General features: G+C 56.9%; 1 protein-coding gene across 2 annotated transcripts in view; it reads right to left on the minus strand.

The window, feature by feature from the left end:
- Window positions 1–26,889, minus strand: part of KIF3C (kinesin family member 3C) — a 65,244-nt gene that overhangs the window by 17,982 nt on the left and 20,373 nt on the right. For both annotated transcript variants that reach the window (XM_084622803.1, XM_084622802.1), the window contains exon 2: window positions 2,907–3,008. In XM_084622803.1, coding sequence (XP_084478929.1) covers window positions 2,907–3,008 — 102 coding nt within the window. The remainder of the gene's footprint in view (window positions 1–2,906; window positions 3,009–26,889) is intronic.

Genomic DNA, 26,889 nt, shown 5'->3' on the forward strand with positions numbered 1-26,889 from the left:
CTTTCCCTACAATGGGATCTCCTTGAATCTAGCTACACCAAGCCAAAGACAGAATGAAGCAGCTGTACTTGTGTATGGCATCCGCTGTCCCACACTTGCCTTGGCACTGTGGATGGGAACAAACGGTGATATCGCCGGGGTGGACGGAGTTTAAACACAGCTCCTTAATTTGGTTTGCAATGCATTCTGTCTGACCGGTGGTGTTTTGCTGGGTGCCCATCACTGGTGTCTGGGCACTGTCCACTGGGAACTGGACTGAGCCTGGCAACTCCTTTAATACAAGCCACCTAACTATACGACTCAGTTACTCAGGACCAGAGGTTTTGTCAAGTTCACCAAGGAACTGTGAACTATCATATAAATCAGGGGTCGGCAACCTTTCAGAAGTGGTGTGCCGACTCTTCATTTATTCACTTTAATTTAAGGTTTCGCATGCCAATAATACATTTTAACATTTTTTAGAAGGTCTCTCTCTATAAGTCTATATACTATATAACTAAACTATTGCCGCAGGAGGGTGCCAGCAGATCGAGGGACGTGATCGTTCCCCTCTATTCGACATTGGTGAGGCCTCATCTGGAGTACTGTGTCCAGTTTTGGGCCCCACACTGCAAGAAGGATGTGGAAAAATTGGAGAGAGTCCAGCGAAGGGCAACAAAAATGATTAGGGGACTGGAACACATGACTTATGAGGAGAGGCTGAGGGAACTGGGATTGTTTAGTCTGCGGAAGGGAAGAATGAGGGGGGATTTGATAGCTGCTTTCAACTACCTGAAAGGGGGTTCCAAAGAGGATGGATCTAGACTGTTTTCAGTGGTAGCAGATGACAGAACGAGGAGTAATGGTCTCACGTTGTAGTGGGGGAGGTTTAGGTTGGATATTAGGAAAAACTTTTTCACTAGGAGGGTGGTGAAACACTGGAATGCGTTACCTAGGGAGGTGGTGGAATCTCCTTTCTTAGATATTTTTAAGGTCAGGCTTGACAAAGCCCTGGCTGGGATGATTTCGTTGGGGTTGGTCCTGCGTTGAGCAGGGGGTTGGACTAGATGATCTCCTGAGGTCCCTTCCAACCCTGATATTCTATGATTCTATGTAAACAAGGTTTTCAAAATGTTTAAGAAGCTTCATTTAAAATTAAATTAAAACGCTGATCTTATGCCACCAGCCTGCTCAGCCCGCTGCCAGCCTGGGGTTCCGTTCACCTAGGCCGGCAGCAGGCTGAGCGGGGCCTGTGGCCAGGACCTCGGCTGGCAAGGGGCCGGCAGCCAGAACCCCAGACAGGCAGCGGGGTGAGGGGGGCCGGCAGCTGGGACCCCAGACTGGCAGTGGGCTGAGCGGCTCAGCCCGCTGCCACTCAGCCCGCTATCAGTCTGGGGTTCCGTCTGCCGGCTCCTGCCAGCCAGGGTCCTGGCTGCCGGCCCTGCTCAGCCTGCTGCCGGTCTGGAGTCCCGGTCCTGTCCACATAGAGTAGGTACCTACCTTCTCCCTGGTTCTAGCCATTCTCTTCCTCTCTCTCTCCACTGAGCTGAGGGTAGGAGTGCACTGAGCACAGGGCTGGGGGTAAAGGAGCAGGCTGGGCGTTGGGGTGTAGGGTCTGGCCAGGAGCTAGAATGAGGGAGGGGGCTCAGGGTTGGGGCAGGAAGTGTGGGTGTGGAGCGCTTACCTGAGCAGCTCCCATTTGGTGTGAGGGGTGCAGGTGGGAATGTGGGGTGTGTGTGCAGGAGCTCCCATTTGGTGCTCAGGGTGGGAGTGGGGATGTGGGGGGTGCAAGAGTCAGGGCATGTGGTGGGGGGGCTGGGTATGTGGGGGGGGTGCAGGAGTCAGGGCAGGGGGCTGGGAGTATGTGAGGAGGGTGCAGGAGTCAGGGCAGGGGGCTTGGGGGGCTGGGTATGTGTGGGGGGTGCCGGAGTCAGGGCTGGGGTTGTGGGGGGTGGGGATGCAGGGGTCAGGGCACGGGTCTGGGGTGTGTGGGGGGTGCAGGAGTGAGGGCATAGGGCTGGGTGTGTGTGAGGAGGGTTCAGGGGTGAGGGCAGAGGACTGGGGTGTGGGGGGGGTACAGGGGTCAGGGCAGAGGGCTGGGGGTGTGGGCTGGGGTCGTGGGGGTGCTCCCAGCCCCCTGCCCCGAGCGGCTCACGGCAGGGGGCTGGAGGGGATATGTCATGATTCCACCCCCTTCCCCAAGGTCCCCGGAGCAGAGAGCTTGCTGCTGAAGGGCCATCAGCTGATCGGCCGCAGGGAGGGAGAGGAGGAGGGGCAGGAACCCAGCACGCTGGGGGAAGAGGCGGGGGGCAGGGGAAGCTTGCCTGCTCTGCAAGGAGAGAGCAGGGGGTGGGGGGCGGAGAAGAGTGGGCTGGGCAGGATTTTTAGTGGCACACTGCTGTCTGCCCGGGTCCGGCAGACAGCAGCGTGCCATTAAAAATTGGCTCATGCGCCGTGTTTGGCATGCGTGCCATAGGTTGCTGACCCCTGATATAAATATATGCAGTATATATAACTGACTCAGGCATCATCTATTGCCAGTATCTGACATCAAGGATGGTGCCAGCACAAGTCTTTAGGGACCACTGGATGTTGCCAGAGGATGTTGTGAAGGCCAAGTTTATAAAAGGGTTCAAAAAAGAACTAGATAAGTTCATGGAGGACAGGTCCATCAATGGCTATTAGCCAGGATGGGCAGGGATGGTGTCCCTAGCCTCTGTTTGCCAGGAGCTGGGAATGGGTGACAGGGGATGGATCACTGGATGATTCCCTGTTCTGTTCATTCCCTCTGGGGCACCTGGCATGGGCCACTGTTGGAAGACAGGACACTGGGCTAGATGGGCCTTCGGTCTGACCAGTACGGCTGCTCTTATGTTTACTATCCAGTGTCAGCCCTGCTCAGGCATCTCCTAAGGCAGAGTCTTTACCTGCTCAGCTATCTCCTGCCTCTTCAGCTCCAGCATCTTCTGCTGCTCATTTGTGTGGTCCATGATGTTCCTCCCTCCTATCAGCAGCTTGCTCTCCATCGCCTAGGGGCAGGAGACAAAGGGAGATGGGGAGGAATCAGAACCTTTCTCTCACATGCACACACAGGAAAGGAGCCAGAGGCTAATAAGGGGGGACGGCCACCTGACCTTGCAGCTCCTGCCCTGCTGCGGCAAGTGGAACATGTCACCTTGGAGGGGGGAGCAGAGCGGGGACTGATCAGCTTTGTGGGTGGTAGGAAGACAGGAGGGATCGCAGCTACTTGGAGGACAGAATGAATATCCCGCTCCGGCTTGCTGATGGGGAACAACGGGCTGAAACTGGTCAGAACACTGAGCATTCGTACAGCACTTGCCATTTGCAGATCACATGCAAACATTACCTCATTAACCTCCCCCCACCCCTCTTGAGATCGCTCTTTACTACCCACATGTACAGATAAGGAAACCGAGGCACACAGGTGATGGCCAAACAGTGGGGTTTTCAAACGTGACCGAGAGATGTAGAAGCACAAGTCCCACTGAAAGTCACGTAGGTGCTTTTGAAAATACCACTCACCATGTTCAAAACTGGCCATGGATTTTGAGTGCTTCCATTTTGGGGCACCCGACTCTAGACACCTTGAGATTCAGAAGTGTGCTGCTGAGCATCCGCTCCTGCCACTGGCTTCAGCTGGGATCAGAGATGCTCAGCTCCCCCCACAAAGCAGGTCAGGCCCCCAGATCAGTGGTCCCCTTTGAAAATGTCGGGCTAAGTGACTTGGCAGTGGCAGAGTAAAGACTACAACTCAGGACTTTCTGGCCCCCCCCCCATGCGGATTTCATTCCCGACACATGTAAAGTCTTGTTCTGTGTTTGCCAGCGCCTAGCCCCCCGGGGCCACGAGGCACTGCTGCAATAGGAGTCAATCAGTCAGGGTCCCACGGGAAGGAAGAGTGAAATGCACTAAGATAAGATCACGGCAGGGGTGGGGACAGTCCAGTGTGACGCTGTCATGGGGAAGCAAATGCCATATTGGGGTGCAGTCAGAGACCAGGGAACCCTGTTCAGGGACATCTACCCCAGAAACGACACCGGAAGCCAGGGTCTGGATCACCAGGCCATGAAAAGCTGTTCTGAGCAGGGCTAGCTGACATGGAGGCAAAGACCCCTGAGCCTGGCTCCATGAGTGCTTGCTCCTTTGCTACCATGCTGGCGACGAGGACAAGAACTTGCACCTGATGCCGTGCAATGGGGAGTAAGCAGAGGGACTCAAAGGGCGGCTGATGCTGCTGGAGTAATGGAAGAAGAAGATGGTCCGAGCAGCCGTGTTTTGAATGGAGTGGCGCGGTTTGGACATCAGGGAGAGGGACGTTACAGTTACCAAGATGGGAGATAACGAGGGCCTGGCTGCGAGACCAGAGAGAAAAGCCTGGCTCTTCGGGGTGCAACGGAGGAGGAGGGTCAGGATCGGGACACAGCCTGGCCGTGTGCAGAGCAAGAGAGAGGGAAGAATCAGCACAATCAGCCTAAAGACAAAACGGACATTGGCCTTTTCAGATTCAGGGTGTCCCAGGTGACCTTGGAAAGGAAATGTCTCGTCCTTGTTTTTTAAAGTATGTTTTTCATTAATCTACCTTAGCCCCGTTAAAGCATTTCAGTGCCTCATTCAGCCTGCTTCTGATCAGCCCACTTAGCCACTGTCAGCTGCTGATAAGGCCCTAGAAGTTACTGTCCGAGTCACTTGAATATGGAGTTAGCAACTCAGCAAGTGTTCAGGCCCTGTCTGTGCGGAAGACAGTAACCAGATCTCAGACGCATTTGGAGCCTGACTTCTTGTGACTCACAAAAATCACTGGAAAAGGCGTAAAAGGTCTACAATTAAATGACAACAATGAATAACTGTTCACAGCTGCATTTTCTAAGGCATCATGCAGAAGAGATCCCAGGTGACGATTCTGCTAGCCAGGCGGAGGCCGGGTGACAAGTTGGAGACCTGTAACCAGCAGGAAAATGCTAAGAGGGTCAGTGCAAAGGGACATGAGAATGGCAGGGATCGGCACAAGGACGGTACAAGCCGTGATGGGCTGCAGCGGAGGAACCGAAGGATAAACAGCGGGGAAAGCTTGCTGAGGAGAGTGGAGGTGATGTGGGAGCTGCTAGGGAGGGGCCACTGACTGGACTGTAGTGAAGGAAATGACTGAGAGCGACCAACAGCTCTGCAAGCACCCGAAGGGCAGGGCACCATCCACTGGCAATGCCAGAGTCCTGCTTTGCCGCTCACTAGGGGCTTCCCTGAGAGAGCCTCAAAGCGCTTTCCACACATTCAATTAAGGAATTTGGGACTCAAACGATAACTTCTGCATGGAGGCCTTTGACCCAGTCTCTGCTTCCTGTGGGGTTCAGAGAGGCACAGACAGTCACATGCCAATCTCACACGGCAAGATGGCAGCAGCGCTGGGAATAAATGTAGAACGTCTCCCCTGACGAGGCACCCAGCCCAGCCCAGACTGGGCAGAGCACCATGCAATCACATGCCCACCTTGTGCCTAAGCCACGCAGCACCCATAAACTTCAACACCACCACCACGCTGGGACAGCAGAGGTCCACGACCACGCTGTATGGCTGTGTTCCAGGCATCTAAGAGCTCCACAGGGCTATGACTGACCTGGTGCTGCCAGGGTTAATCCTGTGACCACCGTCAGTCTATGACTGGCCAGTGTCCTCTCCTGACCTCAAGTCCGATCTTCAGAGACTGTCTCTGAGCGGGGCAGCATGACCAACAAGGAGCAGCCGATGGTGGCCAACGATGATCAAACCTCTTGAGGCCAGTTCTCAATGACACGTCCCTATTACTGATAAAGTCAAACCATCTTCTACCCAGTAGGTGCCACTGGCAACGCGTATGAAAGGCCTCCAGCCTCCTGCATGAACAGCATGTCTGCTGAAATAGCCACACCACAGAAAACAACCCTATACGTGACGCTAACTAGTCACCTTGTTTCCTAGCTCTGGGTGGCCACTCCAAAATGTGCCACCCATAGAGTGTCATGGAGTGTGGGGGAGTCCAGGCCCTGCACCCCCCTTCCTGGGATTCACTGAGACTCTCAGCCAGCCAGTAAAACAGGAGGTTTATTGGACAACAGGAACACAGCCCAAAACAGAGCTTGTGGGTACACCCAGGACCCCTCAGTCAAGTCCTTCTGGGGGAGCAGGGAGCTTAGACCCCAGCCCTGGGGTTCCCTGTGTTCCTCCACCCATCCCCAAACTGAAAACTAAACCCCCCCAGCAGGCTCCCTTCTGCAGCTTCTGTCCACATTCCTGGGCAGAGGTGTTACCTCCCCCTCCCCTTCCTGGCTCAGGTGACAGGCTCTCAGGTCTCCCATCCCCAGGGCACATTCCCAGGTCAACACTTCCCCCCTCCCTGCTGAGTCACATCGTCACATCTCTCCCCCCTTCGAGACTGAACTGAGCGGGGTCACTGTGACCAGTGACCTGGGGAAGTTCGGGGTCCTGTCTCCGGGACAGCGCATCCGCTATCAGGTTGGCGCTTCCCTTCACGTGGACCACGTCCATGTCGTAATCCTGCAGGAGCAGGCTCCAACTCAGGAGTTTGGCGTTGGCTCCTTTCATCTGGTGCAGCCAGGTCAGGGGAGAGTGGTCGGTGTAGACGGTGAAGTGTCGCCCGAAGAGATAGGGCTCTAGTTTCTTGAGGGCCCACACCATGGCCAGGCACTCCTTCTCGATGGCTGCGTAGTGTTGCTCCCGGAGTAGCAACTTCTTGCTAAGGTACACGATGGGGTGTCTCTCCCCCTTTTCATCCTCCTGCATTAACACCGCCCCCAACCCCGTGTCTGAGGCATCGGTGAACACCACAAAGGGCTTGTCAAAGTCTGGGTTTGCCAGAACTGGGCCACTGACCAGAGCCTCCTTCAGCGTCCGGAAAGCCTCCTGGCACTGCTCAGTCCAGACCACCTTGTCTGGCTTCCCCTTCTTGCATAGCTCAGTGATGGGGGTGGCTATGGTGCTAAAGTGGGGTACAAACCTTCGATAGTATCCTGCCAACCCAATAAAGGCTTGGACCTGCTTTTTGGTGTGGGGAGTGGGCCAGTCTCTGATCACCTCCACCTTGGCTGGTTCCGGCTTTAGGCGGCCGCTCCCCATGCAATGGCCCAGGTAAGATACTTCCGCCATCCCCACCTTGCACTTCTCCGCTCTTACAGTCAGCCCAGCCCCCTGGAGTCGGTCCAGCACTTGTCTAACCTGGGACACGTGGTCCTCCCAGGTCTGGCTAAAGACACAGATGTCATCAATATACGCCACGGCAAAACTCTCCATCCCCCTCAGGAGCTGGTCCACTAGGCGCTGGAAGGTGGCCGGCGCTCCCTTGAGGCCGAAAGGCAGGGTCAGGAACTCATAGAGCCCCAGAGGGGTGATAAAGGCCGATTTCAGCTGGGCATCTGCATCCAACGGCACTTGCCAGTAGCCCTTTGTAAGGTCCATGGTGGTAAGGTACCGAGCTCCTCCCAGCTTGTCTAGGAGCTCGTCCGGCCTGGGCATGGGGTAGGCATCAGATACAGTGATGGCATTGAGCTTCCGATAGTCCACACAGAACCGGACCGACCCATCCTTTTTGGGGACCAGCACCACCGGCGAGGCCCAAGGGCTGGCCGATGGCTGGATCACCTCCAAAGCCAGCATGTCCTGGACCTCTCTTTCCAGGTCCTGAGCAGTTTTCCCTGTGACTCGGAAGGGGGAGCATCTTATCGGCGGGTGCGACCCTGTCTGCACCTGGTTGACAGTCAGATTAGTGCGTCCAGGCCGGTTGGAAAACAGCTGTCGGTACGGATGCAGCACCCCCCTGACCTCAGCTTTCTGGGCAGGGGTTAGCTGATCCGAGAAGGGAATTGTTTCCAGGGTGAACCAGCTCTGGTCCCAGGGAACAGATCTACTAAAGGGTCATCTCCCTGCTCCTCCCAATGTCCACACACGGCCAACACCACATTCCCCCTGGCATAATATGGCTTCATCATATTCACATGGTACACCCGGCGGTGGTGGGCCCGGTTCGACAGCTCCACCACATAGTTTACCTCATTGAGCTGCTTGACGACCTTGAAAGGGCCCTCCCAGGCGGCCTGTAGTTTGTTCTTTCTCACTGGGATGAGAACCATCACCGGATCCCCGGTGGCGTAGGCACGGGCCCGTGCTGTGCGGTCATACCAGACCTTCTGCTTCCTCTGGGCTCTGGCCAGATTCTCCCTGGCCAGGCCCATGAGTTCAGCCAGTCTCTCTCGGAAGATCAGGACATACTCCACCACTGACTCTCCATCGGGAGTGGCCTTCCCCTCCCACTCGTCTCTCATCAGGTCCAGGGGGCCCCTCACCCTCCTGCCATATAACAGTTCGAAAGGCGAAAATCCGGTAGACTCCTGGGGCACCTCCCTGTACGCGAACAGCAGGTGAGGTAAGTACTTGTCCCAGTCCTGCGGGTGCTGGTTCATAAAGGTTTTCAGCATCATCTTTAGCGTCCCGTTAAACCTCTCCACCAGCCTGTTGGACTGGGGGTGATAAGCTGAGGCCCAGTCGTGCCGGACCCCACATTTCTCCCACAAGCACCGGAGCAGGGCCGACATGAAGTTGGAGCCTTGGTCTGTCAAGACTTCCTTGGGGAACCCCACTCGGCTGAAAATGGTCAGGAGCGCATCGGCCACGGTGTCTGCTTCAATGGAAGCTAAGGGCATCTGCCTCGGGGTAGCGGGTGGCAAAATCTACCACCACCAGAATGTATTTCTTCCCCGACCGGGTCGTCTTGCTGAGAGGCCCCACGATGTCCATGGCCACCTTCTGGAAAGGCTCCTCTATGATGGGCAAAGGCCTCAAAGCCGCTTTCCCCTTGTCCCGGGCCTTCCCCACCCTCTGACAGGGGTCACAGGATCGGCAATACTGCCGGACCGTGGTAAAGACCCCGGGCCAGTAAAAGTTCTGTAGCAACCTCTGCCGGGTGCGCCGGATTCCCTGGTGCCCTGCGAGGGGGATGTCATGGGCCAGGTACAGGAGCCTGCGGCGATACTTCTGGGGGACCACCAGCTGCCTCCTGATCCCACAGGACTCTACTTCCCTTGTGGGAGCCCATTCTCGGTACAGGAACCCCTTCTCCCACAGGAACCTCTCCTGGCAGCCTCTCCTCATGGTCCGTCCCACCCTGAGGTCGGCCAGGTCCCTGAGCTTCCGCAAGGAGGGATCTTTCCTCAACTCGGCCTGGAACTCAGCGGCTGGGGCAGGGACGGGGCCCGGTTCCCCCGCAGTGGCCAGGTCTGTGGCCTCAGCCTCTCTGAGCCGTGCCCCTCGGCGCTCCCTCCCACCAGGGTAGGGTCCTGAGCCTCCGGTGTGGTACCCTCCCCAAGGTCAGGGTGCAGTGCCCCTCGCCGGCTCTGGCTACGGGTCACAACCAGGGCGGTCTGGGGGTTGTTTGGCCAGTCCTCTAGGTCCCCCCCATCAAAACCTCAGTGGGCAAATGGTGGTGTACCCCCACATCCTTGGGGCCCTCCTTGGCCCGCCATTTCAGGTGTACCCTTGCCACAGGCACCTTAAATGGGGTCCCGCCCACCCCTGTCAGGGTCAGGTAGGTGTTGGGCACCACCCGATCTGGGGCCACCACCTCGGGCCGGGCCAGCGTCACCTCCGCGCCCATATCCCAGTATCCATTGACCTTCCTCCCATCCACCTCCAGGGGAACAAGGCACTCTCTCCGGAGGGACAGCCCCGCGCCCACCCTGTAAACCGAGCACCCTGAGTCCAGAGCCTCCAGCCCTCTGGCGGAGCTGGCCTGGGGTACTCTTCCCTCCTGAGCAGGTGGTAAACTGGCAGCCCCCCTTTCCTGGGTCGTCTGCCCCTTGTCCAGCTGAGTCCCTACCCAGTTAACCCTGGGTAGGTTGGGTTGGCTCAGTCTGTCCCTGAGCCCGGGGCACTGGGTCCGTACGTGGCCTCTCTGGCCACAGTGATAGCAGCTCAGGTCACGTTGGTCCCCTCGAGCAGGTCGGAGGGGCCCGACGCCAGGCGTTCCCCGTGGGAGGGGGTTCTCCCTATTTCCCCGCTGGGAGGCCCCCTGGTGACTCTCTCTCTGCATCGGGGGGGGCCTGTTCTTTTGGGACTCCTCCCAGCTACCCCTGACCGACTGTTCACAAACTCGTCGGCCAGCTGCCCTGCGTGCTGGGGGTTCTTGAGCTTTTTGTCCACCAACCACAGCCTCAGGTCGGACGGGCACTGATCATACAGCTGCTCCAGTACGATTAGGTCAAGCAGGTCCTCTTTAGCTCGGGCCCCAGCTGTCCACTTGCGGGCATACCCCTGCATCCGGTTGACCAGTTGTAGGTAGGTGACCTCAGGTGTTTTACGCTGACTCCGGAACCTTCTCCGGTACATCTCGGGGGTCAGCCCAAACTCACGGAGCAGGGCCTGCTTGAACAGTTCATAGTCCCCTGCCTCCGCCCCGTCATTCGGCTGTACACCTCCACGGCTTTGGGTCCAGTAAGGGGGTGAGGAACTGGAGCCTGTCTGCAGGGTCAACCCTGTGCAGCTCGCAGGCATTCTCAAAGGCCGTCAGGAAGCTATCTATGTCCTCCCCCTCCTTCGCTGGGCCAGGAAGCACTTATCAAAGCTCCTTGCAGTCTTGGGTCGCCCTGCACTCACCACAGCCGGGGCCCCACTGCTCCTCAGCCTGGCCAGCTCCAGTTTATACTGTCTTAGTTTCTCCTTCTCCTGACGTTCCCTCTCCTTCTCCTCCTGCTCATGTTGATGTTGTTTCTCCTTCTCCTCCTGCTCATGTTGACGTTGTTTCTCCTCATGTTAACGTTGTTTTTCATGATCCTCCAGCTCCCTCATTTTCATCTCCCTCTCCCATTCCAGCCGCATCCGCTCCAGGGATGGGGAGCTCCACCGGGAGGATCCCCTGCTGGCTGCTGGGGTCAGGGTGCCCTCGGTATTCACTGGGCTTCCCCCAACCCCTCCCCCAGGCCTAGGTAGGAAGGGTCTCGGGATGTCCTCGGCAGCAGTCTGACCCCTCCCAGCCCGGTCAGGCCCCAGGGCCCACGCGTCCGCTGGGCGGCTTCCCTCAGGGACAGGGATCGGGTCATCCAAGCGATCCCTCTCCTCCAACTGGGCAATCAGCTGTTCCTTGGTGGACCTCCCGATGCGCAGCCCCTTCTGCCTGCACAGCTCCACCAGGTCGCTCTTAAGGCGTTTAGCGTACATCTCCCTGCTGGCCACTCGCAGGCCGGGCAGCTTTCTACGGTTTCCAGGAAAAGCCCCTAGTGTGCCAGGCCTTCTTGAGGTCACCACCTCTTTGCCAGGGTCGAGCTGCAGACTCCTCCACCCCTGGGACCGCTCGCTGTGATCCCCCGGGGGACCCTGTTACTGCAAAAGTCCTTCTCTCTGGTCACACACTTCCAGGGGTTAACCGCCCCCTGAAACCGTCTCTCTCTGAATCTTCAGCACGCCCGGTCCCCGTCAATCCCCCTTTGTTTTACTGTTCCCCAGTCACTTACTGCAGGAAACGCCGTTCACGGGGTGCAGTACATCCCAGCGCTGCCACCAGTTGTCACGGAGTGTGGGGGAGTCCAGGCCCTGCACCCCCCTTCCTGGGATTCACTGAGACTCTCAGCCAGCCAGTAAAACAGGAGGTTTATTGCACAACAGGAACACAGCCCAAAACAGAACTTGTGGGGTACACCCAGGACCCCTCAGTCAAGTTCTTCTGGGGGAGCAGGGAGCTTAGACCCCAGCCCTGGGGTTCCCTGTGTTCCTCCACCCAGCACCAAACTGAAAACTAAACCCCCCCAGCAGGCTCCCTTCTGCAGCCTGTCTTCACATTCCTGGGCAGAGGTGTTACCTCCCCCTCCCCCTCCTCCTCCTGGCTCAGGTGACAGGCTCTCAGGTCTCCCATCCCCAGGGCACATTCCCAGGTCACCACTTCCCCCCTCCCTGCTGAGTCACATCGTCACAACCTGGATTTGTGCTGGAAATGGCCCAACTTGATGATCACTTTAGATAAGCTATTACTAGCAGGACAGTGGGGTGGGAGGAGGTATTGTTTCATGGTCTCTGTGTGTATATAATGTCTTCTGCAGTTTCCACGGTATGCATCCGATGAAGTGAGCTGTAGCTCACGAAAGCTCATGCTCAAATAAATTGATTAGTCTCTCAGGTGCCACAAGTCCTCCTTTTCTTTTATCGTCACATAGAGAATCACCAGCGGACTTTAAGGAGGCAGAATGTAATCAAACAAACATGTTGGAATTTGGCAAGGTCCTGGGGGTAACACAACACTCTGGAGAAAGATGCCATGGGACCCATAAAGGCCATGAGTGATCGGAACGTTGATTTTATGCCTCATTTAGAAGATGTCACCTACAGCAAAGCACAGCACCTGATGCTACCATCCTTGTGAACCGGCTCTGTCCGGATGCAAAAGCATCACCTACAGAATTATCAAGAACACCCTTCCTAGGAGTCCCATCCAAGTGGTAAGGGAGCGTAACACCGATTAGCACATGAGGTCTGCCAAGATCACAGCCCCAGTCTGTGCAGCTGCAGAACAAACCAGAATCCAATGGAAACTGAACACAGTAAAACCTCCTAGAAGACCACTTCAGATATCTCATCCCATTGTAACACTGGCCCATTCTATTCATGGCCCCATCCTCATGTCAGCATGGAAAGAAAGTTTGAAATTATCTTAAAAATAGCTTTGGCTAAAAATATGGCCCATCTGCACTGCTGTCAAATCTAAGAGAACTTCACTTTTCAGATGCTTTCCCAAAACGCAGAGTTTTGAGAAGTTACCAGGATGGAAAACACTAGAAGCCCAGATCTCCACTGTCTTGCATCTTGTGTAATTATTTACACTGGGGCAAAATAGGCTCTGATCTGGCAGCATTTCCTACCCCTGTGTCAGGCGCAGGACAACAGAGAATGAGGCCCATGGAGCCTGGTTTTGATCCGTTTTATACTAATGCGCCTTCATTCAGTTCAGTGGAGTTACTCCTGATTCACTGGTGCAGTTGAAAGCAGGATCAGAATCCAAAGTCCTGCTTTTCTGCCATTTATCTGCCAGAATATTTGGCAACTGGTAGATTTAGCCACACGTGCAAAGCCAAGCTGGGTCATATTTCAGGTGTCCTTTTGGAGGGTGTCCAGTCCCTGCCCTCGTACACCTCTCCCCCAAGAGCACAGTGGAGCTGATGGCTGGAAGGAGGATGGAGGCCGCTGGGGCAGGAATCCAGAGCAGACAGGAAGTTATTCTGAAGGGATGGGGAAGGGTTTCAGTCTACTTCACAATTAATTGTGATGGCTGATTTGATCCAGCAGGTTTTCAGCAAGGGGCAGTGTGATGGAGCATCTGCCCCACACTGGCCTGTAACGGGTTAATAGAGCCTTAAGGAGGCTGTGCAGGAGGCAGCCAATTAGCGAGAGGTGTGAGGAGCAGCCAGTCAGGGCTGGGCAGGCCCATATAAGAGCTGCAGGGCAGAGCAGCTTCAGTTGCTCCCTGGAGCCTGAGGAGGGAGGCCTGGCTGCCTTGCAGGCTGATGACAGACAGCAGCCTGGACACAGCAGTGCTACAGGCAGGGACTCGGGAAGCTAAAGATAGCTCGTGGCAGGCTGCCAGGATCTTCAGGCTGAAGCCCTAACACAAGGGCGAAGAGGGTGCTGGGGCTGCAGCGAAGTGGCCCAAGGAAAGGAACTGAGGCGCTGGAGGGGACGCAGCAAGTGGCACACATCTACAGAGTAGTGGGTGGGCCCTTTCCCTCCGACAAAAAACCTAGACGTGGTTCTGAGCCCCGTTACGGTCGCTGCCAGGCATGTCCTGTTACCAGGCATTTCTGGCCACTAAAAGCCCGAGGCTGTGGCTGTTCACCTAGCCTCAGAGCATATTTAGCCAAGGAGATTGGCATAACAGCACCGCTCAGCCTGGCTCCCACTGGCCAGTGGCTGGCCACCACCTGTAGCTGGGGGACCCCAGCGTTCTACAGTTCAACTGCAGCGGCCAGCAACCTTCATACCAAGGTGTGGCCCGTGGGAACTATGGTGTCCAGGCCACCTGGATCAAGCTAGAATAGGGGCAGGGATGAGCTGTTTTTGATGGTACACCATGCCAGCACTTTGGTGCCCATCAACTTATGCAGAATTTAAATGTCCACTTAAAAAATATTAAGTTTCTAGCCCTTGTTGTTGTGAAGGAAACCTTCCAAATGCAGCTTAATGCTGTGATATTGTAGTGCCTTACTGAATCTGTTGGCAGCTCTGAGAAGGAATCACCCCATTCATATTAGTGAGTGTTAACTCTGAAACCTAATGAGGACAACATAGTATTACTTGTTTCACTGCTGATCCTTTTAGCAAAAACATTCAGCTGTTCTAGGACTGTGAGCAGAGCTTGAGTGGAGCAACCCTTCCTCCTGCCCCATTGCATGCTGGGAGCTGTACTCTCATTTTGTGGTATTAAAAATGAAGAAGGCTGCAATGGGCTTTTTGTGGCCATCCGGAGCAGTCCCTGGGCCCTGGCGGGTTTACTTTTTTGTCTCTTCTGTCCTTTCATTCTTCTCACTAGGCTCACGGACAGATATTTCCGTCACAGTTCTTTGTAAGCTGCCCTCTCCTGCGCAAAGCCTGCATGCCGCCGCTGAGCCGTGTCCAGGGTGGGGAGGGCACGAGCGAGCAGCTCCTCAGCCACCTGCATCGTCAAATGAAGTGCCTCCGTCGTGTTAGCAGCCTGCGCTGCCCAGCAGCAGCAGGAGAGCCGGGCTGGTGGGAGCTGCGATGCTGACTGGCCCTGGGGTGAGGGCACAGAAAGCTGCTCCGGGAGTCCAACTGCTACCGCGGACTCTGCACTCTGGGTTCTGGAGGGTCACACGTTCCACAGTCATCTGGGAATTCCAGGCTGCTTGGAGGATCAGGGACCGGGCAGGGCCTGATAGAGCTAGATGGGGCCTATCGCCTTTGTGTTCACACTGGGGTGCTACGGACCATCCTCCTCAATATTCCAGTCCAGCCCCCTCGGCGCCGAACCCATCTCGGTAACTGTCCCATGGCTACAATTAACCTTCTCCAGGGCCCCAGGTGGCTGAAACACCCTCGTGAGTTACATCAAGGACGCAAAGCAGTGGGGAAAAAAGCAGGCCAGAGCAGCGCAGGCAGCCAGAGGACTCTTGGGGGGCGGGGAGGGGGTGTCACAGCCTTGCAACTTGCCTCCATAACAGGATTGCAAGTGAAATGCAAACAGCCCCAAACCAGCCCAGCTGCAGATCTGGCAGAGCTGCGATGCTGACTGGAGCAGCCAGGAACACCCTTCACCTAGGCAGCTCCCTCCCATTTGGCACCGCAAGTGAAAACTGGGACAGGACAGAGCTTCCATCAGCACAGGCTCTGGGGGAGCAAAGGGGACAGACGACATTTCGCTGCAGGCGTGAGGAAGTGGTACACCAACAACTGTATCCCCTGCCACACAGCTGGCGGCATTCGGGCTGCCCCGGCTGGTTGCCCCCTGCTTGGCTGCTTCTGTGGGAGGCCACCCTACATGCACAGACCTTCAGGGATGGACTGTTACCTGCTCCCCCTTATTTTAACAGCTCTGCCTTCATCTCACAGCTGGTACCTAATTCGTTTGTACGCCTGTGATCTCCAGCATTCTGCACACACACCTCTGGGCACCCTTTCCGGCCCCAGCTCTGCGCTAGCATAGCACACATCTCACATCCTAGGCCTCCCTGCAGCTTGGCCGACGCTCCTCAGTGCCAGCCGGCAGCACCCTCCGCCGCTCCAGTCCCAGCCCTGCCTCAATGCCAACTCGCAGCCCTTGCGCTCTGCCAGCCCTGGGTTCCTCCCTCTGCCCCTGCAGCTCGGGTACTGCTCCTCTCTCCTGCCCTGCCGCACCCTCTGAGACGCCTGCCTTCACTCTGCTGTGAGCACAGCCCAGGAGTTTGAACTCAGGTCTCCAGGGGCACGGGAGATAATGAGGAAGCCCGCTCCAGCCTGGCTGGGGGACCTATCCCAGCAAGCTGCTGCTATGAGCACCCCACTGCTGGCCTCACGCACCCCTGGGACTCAGCAGCGCCATTGTGTCGTTACTGGCGAGACTCTCGGCTGTGCAATCTCCTCACCAGCACGCTCTCTTCATGCATCTTTTATAGCAGCCCAGCAGAGCCCCGTCCTTCCGCTGGCAGCTCCCTGGCAGCAGATGCTAGTTCCTGGTCTCGGGGGAGCAGTTACCCTCAGCAGCACGAGGGAGCCAAGCTGCCTCCCACACGCCGGCTCGGCAAAGCAGAAGTTTCCCATTAGGCTCTGGAGAAGAAAGCGGAGGATGGGAGCCAGGATAGCTCCTTGCAAGCGACTGACAGCAGGGCTGGGATCGCCACAGCTCCAGTCCAACCCAGGGCAGCTGCTGCCACCACCCCTACAAAAATACCAGGTGTGGCAACTGGCTCCTCCAATGTGTTCACAGGGCTGGGGCAGCGGCTCCATTTCCAGAAATTCTCCATTCAGCTCGGTTCACCCAGGGCACTACATGGCTCAGACTAAAATTAGCTTCCAGTCACAGGGCTGGAGGAGAACGGGTGGAGGTGAAAGGCTCCAAGTCCCAGCTCCAGTCCCATAAGACAGCCAGTTCCACCCCCAGAACCCAGTATCCCATTCCCCACTCCCCCTGAGCCAGCCACCCCTTTGAAGTGAGGCTGGACTGGACAAGGGACCCTGACTCTCTTTGTTCCACCCCCCGTGAGCTAGGTAGTCCCCCCGCCCAGGACCTAGAGGGGAAAGGCCTCGTATCCCATTTCCCTCTCCCCTAAGCCTGTCAGTCCCCCCAGACAGGGGGCTGGATCGGAACCAGTGGCCCTTAGAGGTGAAAGGCCCCATAGCCCAATCCCTGAGCCCACCCCACAGCAGCCAGTCCCCACATGGCTAAGCACTTTTCACGGAGTCAGTGGCAGAAAGGGAGGCTCAGGGCCCCAGGCACAGGGCCCCTCTGCTGCCAGATTCCAGGGCCACGGGGCAGTTCCCAGGATGTGGCCAGGGCTCGTCCAGCAAGAACGCTGCCCATCGCCAGCGACATTCGGGGTCACACAGCCCAGGCGCTGGCAGAGACGCGCAAGGGGCAGCTCTCATCCCCTCCCGCTTCTGTCCCCTTTTTCCTCCCCTGCCTCCGTTCTCTTTCCTGCGCAGGGGAACCTTCTCCCCGTCTGGCCTTATCTGGGCCTGCCTGGCTGTTTCCTACTGTCCCCCAGAGGCCATGCACGGAGCTCGGCGGGGCTGGGGAGGAATTGCTGCTGATGCAGTGGCGTGTGGAAGGTCAGAGGGAAGCACCGGGATGCCATTCAGATGGCAGGTGACCATCACCCCCAATGGGTCTGACTGGTCATTAACTGAGGGCCTGGGGCGCCAAGCAGGGGGCCCAGAGTCCCTTGGCTTTGCGACAGAAAAGGCAGGATGGTCTAGCGGTTAGAGCACCAGGCTAGGCAGGATGACGCCACTGACCCGTGCGTGTGGGGGGGGGGGTAGTAACCTCCCTGGTCACACCAAGACTGTCTGGTCTGCAATGACATTCGGGAATGATCACAAGCTCCAGCTCTGCCCCTCTTCCCTGTGTCAGACCCCCACCCACCCCGCCCCCTCTCCTGGCTCCCAGGCGGTGGGCTCTCCAAGGCCCAGAAGAGGGGAGGGACGCAGGAGAGAGAGGCAATGCACTGAGCAAATAGGGCACCGTTTGCATTTGCCTGGGGCTGTTGAAACCGATGGCAGCACCCGATCCGCTCCAACCTGCCCTCTATGGCACGGGCCGCGGGACAGAAGTACAGGGCCACTCAACGCCAGCCCAAGCCTGCTCCTGTTCGAGGCAATTCTCTCCCAGCCTGGAGCCAGGAACGAACCTCTCTGATCTGAGCGCCAAGGGCAACCTCAGCCAGGTACAAGCTGTCCCCCCTTCCCCCCCGGGATTTGTGCCATGGGTGCACAAGGGGGTGGCCCCCCTTGGTGTGCTGTTGGGGAATGGGCAGGGAGCGCCCCCTCCCCAGGGAGCACACAGCCTGCCTGGGGCCCCATCGCTGCCCAGGTGGCTGTGGGACAGAGAACAGCAGACAATGTCCCGTTGTGTGTCAGTCCCTGGGATTCAGTGATCACACATCCCTGGGGTGCTGGCGCAAAGCCAGGGACATTTTCTAGCCCACTTCCTTCCGCACAGCTGCTTAGCTCCCTGAGTGCTACAGGATGCAGAGCAGCTGCCCCACAGGATGGCACGTGGCACCCAAGCCTGCATGTCCTGCTGGACGTGGGAACGGCAGCGCTTTGCCCTTCTCCAGCCCAGCCCCCTCCAGCTGAGGATCGCCAAGCACCCTGCACACCCGAGGGAGTTAAAGACCTCTGCCCTGCACTGGGGAGGTGGGCAGGCCAATGTGCAGATGGGGAAACTGAGGCACAGAGCAGCGTGAGAGTTGCCCAGTGCCGAACATAAAGCCCATGGTAGAGACAAGAACAGAATCCGACTCCTTGTCCTGCAGTCTGACCACATCCCCCTTCCTCTACTGGTGTGCGGATCACGTCACAATGGACACAAAAGCTGCAACTTTCCACCTGGGCCTGGCGAAAGATTTCCCAGGAGGGCTGATGCCAGGAATTCCAGGATGGACATCTTCCTGCTGCCACAGGCTTACCCCCAACAGCACCGGGGGAATCAGGGGAGCAGCCAGGGGAGGCAGGGAACGAAGGCTAGGGTCCCAGAGGAGTGTAAGTGTCTGTTTCCATATTGGGAATCATCACATATAAATTATGCCCCCATTGATCCCCACACGGACTCGTCCCCTTCGTGCTCTGCCCCCGGGATCTCTGCCCTGCCCCGCCCCTTCATGCTCCACCCCTGTGATCTCCGCCCAGCCCCGGTCCCCTCACGCTCCGCCCCAGTGACCCTCCTCACCTCCACAGCCCCATTGCCCACAGCACAGGCTGCCCAGCTGCAGTTGAGTTTGCAGTTCTGTAGGTGGCATGCATGCGGGCACAGACTCCAGCTGCCTCTCCCATCACTGTGTTAACTCTGCAAGGCCAGCTGGAGGACAGGGTGTGACAAAGTGGGACTGTTCTTAATGTTTCCTCTGAATACTGTAGGGGTGCCTCAGTTTCCCCTATGCATTTCTTAAATCTCTAGGGAGTAGGATAAGGGGATGTAATTGTTGCAGAGCAAAGGGCCAGTGTACATAAATGGCCCACACTCTGTCTCCTGGCAACTGATGGCCTGGGCCCTTCCCCCCTGCAAGGTGAGAGCTAAAGGGTTGGAGAACAAAAGAATCCGGTGACCTCCTGGCCCGGGAAAGGGACAAAGCCCAGAGGAGGAGGGGCTGGAGGGAGTTTCAGTTTGGGGCTGGCTGGGACATGGAGTGAAGTGCAGACGTGGTTGTCTGGCTCACTGCCCCCAAAATGGACCCAGCTGAGGGGTCCTGTTCTCTGCACCTACAAGCTCTGTGTTAGACCACGTTCCTGTCATCCAATAAACCTCTGTTTTACTGGCTGGCTGAGAGTCACGTCTGACTGCGGAGTTGCGGGGCAGGACCCTCTGGCTTTCCCAGGACCCCGCCTGGGCGGACTCGCTGGGGGAAGCTCACGGAGGGGCAGAGGATGCTGAATGCTCCGAGGTCAGACCCAGGAAGGTGGGAGCTGTGTGTCCTGCAGGCAGGCTGCTCCCAGAGAGGAGACTTCCCCAGAGTCCCGCCTGGCTTCGTGGGGAGCAGTTCCAGAGCATGGCCCGGGGACCCGGTGACACAGGGCACCACAGATGCAAGGCTGTCTCTAGAGCCAGGACTCTGACACACACAGGGAGTAACACAAGGGGTCTGTTAACCCCTCGCGTTTCAGAGCAGAGTGGAATGGTACTTTAAACTGTCAAGACCCTCAGCGTGCTACAGCTCTATCCCATCGAGCCCAGATCAGCATGGCCGATTGCTGTTACCGGCTGCCCCCCTCTCCCAGGCCTTCTGAGCTTCACCATCACAGATGAGCACTGAGCATCGGCTAACCCAGACCTTCAGCTGCTACCCAATGGGCTCAGTATAAACACCCAGAGAGAGGGACTTTGCCCACCCTGGTCCTCCAGACTCCACTCCAGGATTTCCTGGAGCTCCAGGGAACTGGAGTGGGAAAGTCACTGTGACTAATTTCAATGTGAGCTGTAATCAGACAGGCCAGAGCTTTCCATCCGCCTGGCCCCGGGGGAGCAGAGCGTGCTGCCCTCCTCCTGCTGCCTGTCTCTCATCCCTGCCTGGTGGATGCTGTGTCTCTTCCCCCCGGGAGGCTCCTGTCAGGTTCCAAAGTGTGACAAAGCGGGACTGTTCTTAATGTTTCCTCTGAATAGTGTGGGGGTGTCTCAGTTTCCCTTAGGCAGTTCTTAAGTCTCTAGGGGGTGGGATAAGGGTGTATGATTGTTGCAGAGCCCTAGAGGGCAGGTGTGTGCAGGGGTCTGGACACAGAGAATGGCCGACACCCCATTTCCTGGCCACTGATGGCCTGGGCCCTTCCCCCCTGCAAGGTGAGAGCTAAAGGGTTGGAGAACAAAGGAATCCGGTGACCTCCTGGCCCGGGAAAGGGAAAAAGCCGGGGGGGGGGGAGGAGATGAAGGGGGAGTCAGTTTGGGGCTGGCTGGGACATGGAGTGAAGTGCAGACGGGGTTGTCTGGCTCACTGCCCCCCAAAATGGACCCAGCTGAGGGGTCCTGTTCTCTGTACCTAAAAGCTCTGGTTTAGACCATGTTCCTGTCGTCTAATAAACCTGTTTTACTGGCTGGCTGAGAGTCACGTCTGACTGCGGAGTTGGGGGGCAGGACCCTCTGGCTTCCCCAGGAGCCCCGCATGAGCAGACTCGCTGGGGGAAGTGCACGGAGGGGCAGAGGATGCTGAATGCTCCAAGGTCAGACCCAGGAAGGTGGGAGCTGTGTGAGCTGTGTGTCCTGAAGACAGGCTGCTCCCAGAGAGGAGACTTCCCCACAGTCCTGCCTGGCTTCATGGGGAGCAGTTCCAGAGCATCGCCCGGGGACTCCGTGACACATAGCATGTCCCACACCTTCACCCGATGCACACGCGGCTCCTGCTCGCTGAGCCTCTCCCTTTCTCTCTTGCCAAAGCCCAGCGGTTCTGCTGGCACCTCTCTCCTGCTCGCAGAGGCAAGGCTAATGCAATTAGTGCTGTTAATTATCCTCTGCAGGAAATGGACCACAACCTGAGCCTGGTTTCAGAGTAACAGCCGTGTTAGTCTGTATTCGCAAAAAGAAAAGGAGTACCTGAGCCTGGTACTTCAGCAGCTCCTTCGTCCTCTTGCACCCCACAGCTGGACGGGGGAGGGGCCTATCTCTGAGAGAGACCCCCCCTTTCCTTGGAGACATAGGGCTTGGCAGAGATCCTCATAGACGGCAGTCTGGCCCCGGTGTGGACACTGAGGACTCAGCAGGGGTAGGCGGCAGGTTCCCAAGGTGGGATGGGCCACATGGCATGAGGAATTGAGATGGGGCCCAAGGTACCCCCGGGAGACAGGGAGGGGAGAGCGTCCTACAAGGGAACGTTCGCTTATCCACATGAGGTAGTTTGATCCATTACCACCCCACCTGCACAGGCAGCCTCCAGGGAGCAGGGTTTCATGGCAGGCAGGGGGTCTGGAGGCCAGAATCTGCCCCCTCCCCCCTGCTTCTGCCGTGTCTAGCGCCGTCTCTGGCCGCGGAGTGGGGGCAGCATTCGCCCACCACTGTTGTGCCTGGGTGTTTTACCCACCTGGCTCACAGGAGGACTTTGGACATCGGGTCTAGTGGAGAGGAGTCAAGACTCAGACTCTCCAGGCAGGAGTCTGGGTTCGAGCAGGGTGGGTTAGGGGTCTGGGCGGTCAGGCCATCTGGAGCCAGGCCCCCCCGGCTTTCTGTGGCAAGCAGGAAGGGGTGGCCACTCCCCACAGGAGGCTGGAGAGGGGATGGAAATACAGAGGCTGGGGGATGAATGAGTGGGGATTGGCATTCCTGTCTCGCTCCTGACCCCTGTTCTGGGCAAAGGGCCCCGGGTATCCGATCCCTGGGCCTGCGGTTACTCTCACCGGCTCCATCCCTACGTACATCGCCGCGCACAGACTCACTCACCACCCCACCCCGGCGGTCAGCAGCGCAGGGTCAGCCTCATTACACGCCTCTGGGGAACAGCTACAAAGGAAGCACCACCGCTGGGTGTAGAATCCTAGACGCCAGCCTCACGGCCCATCCACCGGCCCACGCTGGCTCCCGCCACCCCCTGCTTTCTCCCACGGGTGGGGTGGGGACGCACACTCTGCCACACCCCTGGCCGCCCGCACGGGGGATCTTTCGGGGGGAGAGGGCAAACCAGGGCAGCCCTGGCCCTCTCACCATCCAGGACACAGGTCCTCTTTACAATCTAATGCGTGCTGGGGGGGAGGCCCTGCTGTTGTCATGCCTCTGCACTGGCTGTTACCCACTGAAGAGAGGACTAGAAAAGCTGATGGGGGGGGAGAGCCACGAAATCTCTCCCCTCCCCCAGCCTTTTAGGCACTTCACTGTCTGCTAAGCAGCCCCCCCTGCAAAGATGCAGTGTCCCTTTAACACGCGCGCTGGCCTGGGGCCACCGTCCTGCATCCCATGCAATCCGTAAGGGGTGCGGGGAGGACTGCAGCCCTAGCGGAGGAGGGAAGCCGCGGAGCAGTTCATCCTCTGGGACACACGCTTGCTGAGCAGCCAAGGGTCTTGGTGTTGCGGGGCTTGGCTGATTGAGGGGGCCCAGCACAGTGAAAGCGTGGGCTATTCCTGCTGCATCTCACCAAGCCATTGGTGAGGGGAGCTAGATCCTGGGTACTTCAAAATCATCTTCCTAGGTGTAAAGAGGGACAGTGACTCATGTGTCTTGCCTACAGAGTTGTGTGCGTGTGTGTGTGTCACTCCTTCTCCGCCTGTCTGTCAGCGAGCGTGCGTCTGCCGCTGTCTAGGTGTGTCAGGGTGTCATGGAAGCAGCCTGGGGGCTGGCCCTGACAGTCCCACATACGAGATCGTCCCCCTTCCTGCCGAGTAAATATCAGCACAGGCCCGGGCAGCCCCAGGTGCAGCAACCTGCAGGGAGATCAGACGAGCAACTGAAACACTCAGGGGGCTGGCGGGCTCCAGCAGGGAAGATTCGAAGAGCAGAAACTGAGTCTTGGGAAAGAGCTGATGGGTGTGAACCCCAGGGTGGGTGGCTGGGGGGATCTCTGGGGTGACGCAGTGTAGGAGGAATGGGGTGAAATGGAGCAAGAGCAAAAAGCTGGCTGCCCCTCGCTCGGGAATCCTTTCACGTTGACATATCAGACTGCAGAAACCAGAGGAGCTGGGAACCCGGGAACTACAATGCCTGTGGCAGTAGGAAATCCGCAAAGGGTTGGATTAGACAGCACATGGTAAAGGGGAAGAAGTGGGGAGCCTCGGCAGCTTCGCAGCACCTTCCCCCATGGACCCTGCATTGTCTAAAAGATTCTGGATTCCTTTAAACGGCAGGGTTGCTGGGCTGAGCCCTCCGCTGGCATGAGCACTTCTTGCCTGGTCCACTCTCCAAGCCGAGGGGTGAAAGGCTACAAAGACAGCAGCTGGCTTTAGTCCCGGGGTCACCCCTCCTGCTAAGGAGAGACTCTGCCTTTCCCAGCTTCGTGTTTTGGAGGGATAAACCTCTAATGCTATTAGCAGGGGTTTAAACATGGCCACCCACCCCCAAATCGAAAATCAAGCTGTTTGGACACTGGGCAGCAAGGGGGAGGTTGCACCGCTAACTAACTGCTCTCCAAAAAGCTGCAGGGCTGGGGATTATGGACGCAGAGCACGGAAGGAGCCAGGCAGCCCCTCTCGAAGATGCTACCAACCACAGCTTTAAAAATTAATCTTCCAAACAATGGGTGAGCAGCCGGCAAGGTCTCTGGCAGCCATTAACCCCTGGAGTTCTGGAACCAGCAGAAGCCAGGAGCAAACATTCAAAATGGAAGAGCTCAGGGTTGGGGAGTTTGAGCCCAGTTCTTAAGCACTACGATGAGGCTGGTTGTCTCAGGACTGGTGATGGAGAAAAGGTCCATCAATGGCTATTAGCCAAGATGGTCAGAGACACAACCCCATGTGCCAGGTGTTCCTAAAGCTCTGCCTGCCAGAAGCCAGGACTGACAACAGGGGAGGGAATCACTTGACTACTGCCCTGTTCTGTTTGTTCCCTCTGAAGCATCTGGCACCGGCCACTGTCAGCAGACAGGACCCTAGATGGGCCACTGGTCTGACCCAGCATGGCCACTTATGACCAAGCCTTTCACCTTGAAGCTAGGCATTCAACCCTTGCCCGCGGTGCCAGTGAAGGAGTGGGGCATAGTGCCACCCTACATCACAAAACCTAGCTCTTAGGCACCTGGGGAAAAGTCCCGTGATTCAAAAAGCTTAAGTTAGGAGCTGAAAGCTCCTGTCTGGTGACTGGGAGAGAGAGGGGTCTCAGGCTGCAAGTCACACTAGCCAGCAGGCCAGGCAGGCAGCCACCTACACTAGCCCAGGGGATTTGCTGCTCACAGGGGTGTGTGCTCATAGAATCATAGAGTATCAGGGTTGGAAGGGACCTCAGGAGGTCATCTAGTCCAACCCCTGCTCAAAGCAGAACCAACCACCACGAAATCATCCCAGTCAGGGCTTTGTCAAGCCACGCCTTAAAAACCTCTAAGGATGGAGATTCCACCACCTCCCTAGGTAGCCCATTCCAGATCTTCACCACCCTTCTAGCGAAATAGTGTTTCCTAATATCCAACCTAGACCTCCCCCTCTGCAACTTGAGACCATTGCACCTACAGCCGGGGTGCAGCGAGGTGCCTGTTTCTGCTTGTGATTCACAACTGGGAACCCTCCGGAGTTAGGCACCTTCGGCTGGAGCGGCTGGGTGGAAGAAGGCTTCCCTCCTAACTCTGTGCCCAATGGCTGGGGGGGGGGGTGGGAGACCCCCAGTGCAAGCTCCACCCCTCTGCTTGAGGGGGAAGGGCTCTGAAGAGGGCTGGCCAGAAGGGACCACTCTGACCCCCTCTATAACCCAGGCCAGAGACCTGCCCCCACAATAATCCCTAAAGCAGAGCTGTTAGAAAAACAGCCAGTCTTGATTTAAACATTGCCAGTGATAACGAATCCAGCACGACCCTGGGGGAATTGTTCCTGGGTCTAACTCCCCGCACTGTTCAAAATCTCCACCTCAGTTCCAGGCTGTATTTATCTACCTTGAACTTCCACTGGCTCCAAGTTGAAGCTGGATGAATTCTAGCTTCTAAGCAGGAAGACTGGAGAAGAGGAGGAGGAGGAAGTGGGGGCTGGATGCTAATCAAGGCAGCAGGACAAATGTTCTAGCTGGGCAGAAACAAGGACCGATCTTAGAAATGTCCTGGAGGAGGAAGTGGCAGGGGTTGACATGGCCCAGTTGCATGGGGTGAGGGAGGCGTTAGAAGATGGCTCCTGAATCACCAGCTCAGCAACAGGGAGGGTGGTGTTAACAGTGGGTAAGCAGGGGAGGAAGGCTAAGTAAGGTCAGCAGGCGAACGAGATCTCAGGCCCCCGCACTGCCCTGAACAAGCCCAGCGGCCTTTCAGCATTACTGGACAGGAGCAGCGGTGGCTAGGGACGGAGATGGAGAGGAGCTGAAGTCAAGAGGCCTCTGTGCGTCAGCGGGCTAGCATAGCTGGTAAGGACGGAAGGGCAGCAGGCCGAGAACGACCGGTGGGAATAGATCTGGATGGCGCAGCGCCCCTGCTGTGAGGAGAGCTTACAGGAATCTCGCTGCTGCCCTGCCTGTGCCCACAGGCGAGCAGAAGCAGACATGGCATCGAGCTGAGGAAGCTTCGAGCACGCAGGACCCCAGCAGAGAGTTAAGTGCCCGAGACCCTCAATACCACCTCTTCCCTCTCCGTACATCCCTGTCTGCTATGCAGGTGTCAGGCGGGGCCGCAGGAAGCCATTTCCCACCACTAGGATATATAGGTCACTGCACAGCCAAAGTATTTCAGCTGGCCTGGGTTTGGCTCTGTATACAGTCCTCTCTCCTTGTTTGTGCATCTGCTACCCCTGCTGGTTTTTTCCCGGTCCCTCTAACCAACTGGATATCGATCGTTTTAGATGGGAGGGGGGGAGCGAGAGCTTTTCAGTGCTCTGCTGGTGGCTTTTACTGGTCTCAGTTTTAATGTCTTACATTTTTAGTCTGCAGCTCTTAGATGCCTCACGCCAGGAGCTCAGTCAGTGGATTATATAAAAAAGTACACGCACAGACTGCTAAGCCAACCTATAGCCCCCCTCACTCCCATATATCTATATCCTCCTATAGACACATCTATACAAACATATCCCTCTGTACGCCACTCTCCCTGTACCAGACAGCACCCTCTCTCTACTACAAAATATCAACCCCACGTGAAACTGTTGGGATTGCAAAGGCAAGCATTCAAACAGTTAGGAAAGGCCAGAATTCAGGGGTCCAGTACGACCACAATTCGGTTCCCTGGTGCACCTCTATTAGAAACTCAGCTGTCCTGAGTTCAAGTCCAGTGTCTTTAATGCAAGAGAACAGCCGGTCTCTTCTTGCAACCCTCAGCGCAGTCAGTGTCTACCCGCAGCAGTTACAACACAGTATGTGTTTAAAAGTTGTGCATATGCACAAAGTGGGTAAATGAGGGTTGCATTGGCAACCTGAAATTTTGCCACTTCCTCACTTTTAAGTCTGAAATCTTGATATTCTTTTGGCATGGCTTTTGTATCTCATTTCCATGGTTTCTTAAAAATGAAACTGAAAAACAGATGTTTCATCATGTGGAACCATACTGACCCCTTCCGTAGCTTATCAGCATGGCTAGAACCCAGGCCCTTTACGTCTAAAGCACAGACTTGAGCCAAGGAGCAACTGGTAG

The sequence above is a fragment of the Lepidochelys olivacea genome (assembly GCF_965140295.1).
Source record: "Lepidochelys olivacea isolate rLepOli2 genome assembly, chromosome: 3".
Classification (NCBI taxonomy): domain Eukaryota; kingdom Metazoa; phylum Chordata; order Testudines; family Cheloniidae; genus Lepidochelys; species Lepidochelys olivacea.